Here is a 7324-nt window from a genome sequence, read left to right on the forward strand (position 1 = left end):
AGTAACATGTCTTCATCCCATGAAACAATATTCAAACGAGATTGGTAATCTAGGGATGATTCACGTCTTAGTTGGTTTTGCTATGAGGTTTTCCTATAGTGTCTTATGTCGGTGTTCAGTGATCACTTTACGTAATTAAATAAATTGTTTGTTTAAATTTAAGTTAAAAATTTCCAGTTTATCCACTTCTACTGCAATAGGTGGCATGGTAACATAACGATCAAAATTCACAACACTTTGCAATTTACACTTGACGTCTGCTACATTAGGTACTAGGGAAAAATCACAGTCCAAATTGACAAACACTCTGCAATTTGCACACATCTCTAAAAAAATAAATGTCTCACCAACAAAACTGACATAAAATTGAAAACTCAGAATCTCTTTTTCACTCTGAAAATTATAATGGACGTATGCTGCATTAGTTACTAGGGAAAAATCACAGTCCAAATTGACAACACTCTGCAATTTGCACACGTCTCTAAAAAAATAAATGTCTCACCAACAAAACTGACATAAAATGGACAACTTATAATCTTTTTTTCACTTTGAAAATTATAATGGACGTCTGCTGCATCAGGTACAAGGGAAAAATCAACATTGGATTCCAGAGAAGCCTTTAGTAGGAACACAATTCTAATCTTATGAGATTCCAATACACATCAACGGGACAAAATGCTCATATAACTATAAATAACACCAAACACCCTCAATACAACCGCACAATTTCACACAACATACCTTCACAAACTTCAATCTTAATACTATGGCATTCTTGGGAGAAACAAGTAGTAAGACCATTGCTAACTCGAGATTAGCCTTCATTTTTCCAAATGGATCAATCACTCATAACCAAACTGGCGTTTATTTCCAAAGTCTCACTCCAACACCAATGTGAGTTCCTAATGACTCTTCTTTTGAGACACTTAAGAGTAGAATGCACAACACCCTTCAGCTAATCAATGATCAATTAGTGGATGAAATATACTACCGACAGCCATTCATAGACGCAGGTCAACAATATTTTTTTCAATCTTTACAATTGAAAAATGATGATGATGTTTACACAATGTTAATGTGCAATGAGCAATACTTATGTGTTGGACCTGTAGAATTATTATGTACCATCAATAAAACATCATATGGTATACTCAACCTACTTCAATCCACTATTACTCTTGCTCATGATGCAATTCTGTATTACAACGGGAAATGGAACATACCACGCCAAGGTGGATTTTTGGATTACTCCTTCATTGGAACAAATCCAATAAGATTTGACATTCTTTCGGGATGTAGCATGGACAAACTCAAGGATATAATCAAGCAAGTTGGACTTATGAGGGTTCTCCCTTATGGAATTCACCCATAACAGGTGGTTAAACAATTGTTCTTGTTAGACAATTGTTCTTTCGACAACCAGGCGATGCGAAGTATTCAGAAAAATTAATTGAATATGAAATAATAGAGTTGAAAAACGACGAAGACGTGCTAAAGGTGTTAGTAGAATCCAACTACTGGAAACGATTTTACCTAATAGAAATTTTAGCTATTTTTAACAAATCAGTAACTGAAATGGAACTTGACATGTCTCCTGCACAACATCTTTCATACTATTATTAGTTTCGTCATATTTGCAATTGTATTTTTTAGTAGTATGTTTCGTTATTCTTGTCTATCATCACACTGTTTAATTTTATGTCTATTATATAATAAAGATGTATCAATTATTTATTCATAATGTTTTCTAATTTGTTTCAATACTACTATCTAATTTTTCATTTTTTAATGTACATAACAAAATAAAACTGTCAATGACACATAATTTTAGTTAAAAAAAATACTTACATCGTAACTAAAAAATTATATTATAATTTTCTCGAATTTTATTAATTTTCTTTATCTATATATATTTCTTTAAAAAAAATTAAAAGAAAACCAAAAAACATGTTGAGAATTCGGGTTTGGGGACCCGAATTCTCAATGCTAAATTGCAAATTTTTTTAAAGGTGTATATTTTGATAAAAAAGATGAAAGAGTTGTATATTTTGGTAATTATTTTTTATATTAGGGAAAAGTTTTCGTAGATATATAGATATAAATTTGATCATTTTAAAAATTTATCATTTTCAATCTACTACTTTATTTAATCTCTATTTTTAAATTGAAATTATTTATAATTATAATTTATTAATAGAATTCTAGTTAGAAATAGAGATAAAATATATCAGTAGATTTTGAAAATGATAACAGAAAAAGATAAAAAACAGAACTGTATACATCTTCAGTTTCGTTTAAATTATAAGATTATTTAATTTTTATTTTTTGAAAAGTTGAAAACATAACAGAAGAGCACCGACTACCGAATCGTTGGCAAGCAAATTCGATCAGACACAACAAACAAACAACTGCTTCAAGAGAGAGAGAGAAAAAGGCGCCCACTCATAATACCCGCATTGGCAGTGCCACTCTTCCCTCACTCACTTCCACATTCCCATTCTCATCTCATGTCTTAAAAATACACTAAACCCTAGTCAAACTCCTCTGTCTATTTACTTCAATTTCAATCTCAATCCAATTCTCCGTCATGTCTCCGCCGCAGCCCCGCCGCGTCGACCCCAAAATCTGGCGGGCATGCGCCGGCGCCGCCGTGCAAATCCCCAAGCTCCATTCTAGGGTTTACTACTTCCCCCAGGGCCACCTGGAGCACGCCTCTCCCTCGCATTACCTCAACCCTCTCCTCCGCTCTCTTCCCTTCGTCCCCTGCCACGTGTCCTCCCTCGATTTCCTCGCCGATCCTTTCTCCGACGAGGTCTTCGCTAAGTTCCTCCTCACGCCCCTCTCGCAACAACCTTTTCCAAACGACACCACGGAGGCTCGAAACGAAGAAGAGAAGGACCGCGAGAACGGCGTCGTTTCGTTCTCGAAGATCCTGACTCCCTCCGACGCCAACAACGGCGGCGGCTTCTCCGTGCCGCGCTACTGTGCGGACTCGTGTTTTCCTCCGCTCGACTTCCGTGCCGATCCGCCCGTCCAGCTCCTCTCCGTCGCCGACGTCCACGGCGTCGAGTGGCGCTTCCGCCACATTTACCGCGGCACGCCGCGCCGCCACCTCTTCACCACCGGCTGGAGCAAGTTCGTCAACCACAAAAAGCTCGTCGCCGGCGACACCGTCGTCTTCGTCAAGGACTCCGACGGCAGGGTCTCCGTCGGAATCCGCCGCGCGGCTCGGTTTGCCGCCGCGATCGAGACTCCGCAGCCGCCACCTGCGGAACGGGAGGGGTTTTCGCGGTCCGCGACGGGGAGAGTGACCGCGGAGGCCGTGGCGGCCGCTGCGGAGTCCGCGGCGCGAAACGCTCCGTTCGAGGTGGTGTATTATCCGAGGACCGGTTTTGCGGATTTTGTGGTGAGTGCTGAGGTTGTGGAGGAATCGATGAAGTGCGCGTGGGTTGGTGGAATGAGAGTGAAGATTGCAATGGAGACTGAGGATTCTTCTAGAATGACGTGGTTTCAAGGGACGGTTTCTTCTGCATGTGCTTCTGAGAATGGACCTTGGCGCATGCTTCAGGTATTTTTTGTTTGCGTCGTGTTGTGTGATTGATGAATTGCGTGGTCTTTGAGGCAATTCGGATATAATAGACTTGTTGGAGAAGGAAATAAAATCAATCAAGGAAACAAACGTGAATTAAATGTCTGTGTAAGTTAAAATTAACTGGTGTACTTGAACGGTTTTGGACGTTTACTCATGTAAGCTAACTTATCAATGCACACCTTTGAACTTGTATTGTAACTTAGGAATGAAATATTTATCTCATTTAAAAAATTTCCATAAGTTAGAAGTTGATCCACACAAGGGTATTCTTGTGCAGAAAGAAGGATTGCAGGATGCATGGTGCTCTTATAGTTTTGTCAAATGCTAACAAGTGCTCTTATAGTTTTGCACTAGAAAGTTTTTTTTGTTAGGAAAGGATGCGTTTATTAGTATAACAAAAATACAATAATTGTATCAATTAATTTTAGCATTAAAAGTAATTAATAAAGTATTTTAATGTTTCCTTGGAACTGGTTAATATATGACTAAAGTTTTTATTAATCAACTAGTACAATGCTAGTGTATCTGGTTTATGAATCTTGATAATTTGTGGTTTGGGATGGAATTATATTTTTTTTTTAAAAGATGGAGAAGGTTAAGTCATAACTGTGTTGCTTTGTGCCCTGCCCAGTGGGATTAGTCTCATGCCCGATGCATATGGGGATAATTACAAAGGGTAAGGGAAGTACACCTTGTGATGGATTCTGAATAATAGTGCTTTTTGGCTACAAGAGGAAAGTTTTTAGCATATGGGCAATGCAGAAAATATATGCCCTTCAGTATTAATGAAAAGAGAGAATGGAAGAGTGATGTGAATTTTTGGGCATTAAAATATTAGAGAATGTTTGGTTAGTTTATATTTACCTCATATTCATAAAGAGATTGAGCTGAGAAAATGGCAGACTTGCTGTATTTCAAGTTTAAAAGATATAAAATTATATCTTTGTTTTTACTGTGGGCTCTGGCTTTGGGTAAGTGTAACATTTTTCACATTCAAATTGGTAGGTTGTCTTGTTGCTTCTCTAATTTCTGGTTTTTGTGTCCAAATGTTCTACTCGGGATTAATTCACAAGATTCCACTGTAAAGAAATAATTTTAGTATTAGTATAATTGTACCTATCCTGTGGATACCATTTATTGGACATTAGAAGTCACTATAATTGAGCTCTGCCTCTGTGGGGTGATATTGTTTTGTTTCATGGGTAGTTTTATTTCTTTTCAAAATACAGATAGGAATTATCTCCCTTTATTAATAAAGTTCTTTCTTTCCTTTAATTTTGTATCAATGGATTCTAGTATTATGTTATTTATGACAGCATACTCTTTTAGTTGATAAGAAACCTTTGTCTCAGAAGATTTAGTTTTATAATTTCTTATCTATCTCAAATGGCCGCAGGCTTCTTACCATTTCTTATGATCTCAATACTGAAGGTTAATTGGGATGAACCTGAAGTCTTGCAGAATGCAAAGCGAGTCAGTCCTTGGCAGGTTGAACTTGTTTCCCTTCCATTTGCACTTCATACAGTATACTCCCCTAACAAAAGGCTTAGATCTGACCAGGGTTCTGGGCTGTTAAGTAATAGGGAGGGAGACCCCTTCTTTCCTATGACAGGGTTCCCTAACTCGACAATGGAACACATGACAGGGTTCCCTAACTCGACAGTGGGACACATGGATAAATCATTGTTGAGTTATGATACTTTTCCTGCTGGCATGCAGGGAGCCAGGCATGATCTATTTTCTCCATCAAGTTTTTCCAACTTTTTAAATGATAAGTCCTATCTGTATATGGGTAGTGGTTCATTTGGGAACAATCCAGTGCAAAGTTTGGGAACTGTGACAACAGAGCTAAACATGAGCAGTTCTCAATCGGATGACTTGTCACCACATAGCCAGAGTAGTTTTCATTCCTTTGCCAGAGAGTTTGCTGGGACCCGGAACTGTGACACCAAAGTTGCTTCTGGTTCAATTCTGCTATTTGGTAAGATCATACAGCCTGCTGAAAGTGATTTGCATGATGGTGATTGCATGGAACGTGATGGCAGCAGGGGCAGCAATAAACTTAAGACAGTTGAGGCATGCTATTTTTCAAAGTAGTTATGCAGCAGAATGCAGTTAAATACTTGTACAGGTATGCTAATATATCTTATTGAATTTTCTCACTAATCCAATGATAGCAGCAGCTATTGGTGCTTTATTGACAAAGTTTATATTCAAGAAATGGATTATTTATCTCTATGCCTTTTATTGAAGTGTCTCAAATTTAAGTTGAATGCACTCCTTATGGAGGGATAGTTCTGACTTCTGACTAAGTTCTAGGTAATTTGATTCCTTGTATAGTCTTACAAGTTGATTTATTGATAACATTGATCTTATATTTCCCAGTAAATGTGTGGTATATTTACAATAGTTCAAATTTTGATTGACTTCAATTATTAATTTTTTTACTGCATTATCCACTATAATGTCTTGATATTGAATATGGGATCTTAACATTTTGATCAAATGTATCAAACCTTAGTCATAATTCATTCTTTACTTGCAATATTATGAAGTGGAAACAATGGTGGGAATTTCATCTTGTTTGGATCATGATAGTTGTTGCTTCATTATATATATAAACCAAACTCCTTTGTATTGTTGCATTGACTTCAATTACCAAAATGAGAATTTATTTGTTACCAAAGTGATGTCTGTCTTTGTATTATTGAATAGCTTATCCTTGTTAGCTTGATTTGTTGTTTGATTCAATGGCACTCTGGTTATGCTACTAAAATTCATGTTTCAATTAATTTTTGCTTTACTGTGGTTGCCTCTAATGCAGGAAATCAAGGCTGGCAGGTAAAACAGGAAGCTGTCTAGGGCTTGTAGTGGTAAAGTGATGTTTCCGGGTCATCATATGTTGGTCTTACTACAAACTTGAATGATGAACTAACATCATGATATTTGATCAGTTGTATGATATTAATATCTGACATATTATTGTGTATATTTTCAAATACATTCTTAAAAGGCAATTGTACTTGCCTTTTAAAAAAAATGCCCATGCTTGCGCAGGTAACAACCTCCGTACTCGTATATCTTTATTTGATGAGGTAATTGTAGCCTGAAAGAATGCTTGCAATACTCTTTAACTCTGTCTAGCATGGTTGCTGCGTAGCACATACTTCATGGTATGTTGAGGCAGTATCATACCTCACTCATATAATATTTAGCTTGCATTTATGTACGACGTCAATGAATAACACGTCTCTGCTAAAAGGAAAAAACTGTTACAGTATGAAAAGGGAAAACATGTTTTATAAATTATTCTTGGGGATCAGATATATTGGGCTAGGTTGATTCTTCTTGATTACAGAACCAAAAGAGAAAAGCGAGCGCCGCATCCTCAATCTTTCTTGTGTTTCTATTAATATATATTAATATTTTTTATTATAAAAAATATTGTCTTATTTATATAATAAATAAGTGAAAATATTATATGGCTTAACAGGGATTCTGTTCCGCCTAAGTGAATATATGTTAAAGCCAACAATCGTTGAGTTGCAGTGAATTGTAGTTATTAGTAGTAAGTTTAATCTTTATACATAGTCATTGTAAAAAAATAAAATCTTGTCAACTAATAAGAAATTATCAGTAGTGGGTTTTAAAATCATTATTGTAAATCATTATTGTAAAAGTAAATAAATTTATATACACTATATGGTTTGTAATTGAATGACAAATTAAATA

General features: G+C 36.4%; 1 protein-coding gene across 2 annotated transcripts; it reads left to right on the forward strand.

Moving 5' to 3' along the window:
• Positions 1–2360: 2360 nt before the first annotated feature.
• Positions 2361–6569, forward strand: LOC100804933 (auxin response factor 17). Of its 2 annotated transcripts, XM_041009014.1 has the most exons (3): positions 2367–3568; positions 5024–5723; positions 6417–6569. In XM_041009014.1, the coding sequence occupies exons 1-2, from the start codon at positions 2588–2590 to the stop codon at positions 5687–5689; spliced, it is 1647 nt and encodes a 548-aa protein (XP_040864948.1). In that variant the 5' UTR covers positions 2367–2587; the 3' UTR covers positions 5690–5723; positions 6417–6569. The 2 variants fall into 2 exon arrangements, with proteins under 2 accessions (XP_040864949.1, XP_040864948.1); XM_041009015.1 differs by lacking the exon at positions 6417–6569 and having other exon boundaries at positions 2361–3568; positions 4989–5723.
• The last annotated feature ends 755 nt before the right edge of the window (positions 6570–7324 follow it).

This window comes from Glycine max, chromosome 14 (genome assembly GCF_000004515.6).
Source record: "Glycine max cultivar Williams 82 chromosome 14, Glycine_max_v4.0, whole genome shotgun sequence".
Lineage (NCBI taxonomy): Eukaryota > Viridiplantae > Streptophyta > Magnoliopsida > Fabales > Fabaceae > Glycine > Glycine max.

Coding starts and splice junctions, on each gene's coding strand:
- LOC100804933 (XM_041009014.1), top strand. CDS start 2,588: ATGTCTCCGCCGCAGCCCCGCCGCGTCGACCCCAAAATCTGGCGGGCA. Junction 3,569..5,023: donor GACCTTGGCGCATGCTTCAG/GTATTTTTTGTT, acceptor TCAATACTGAAG/GTTAATTGGGATGAACCTGA.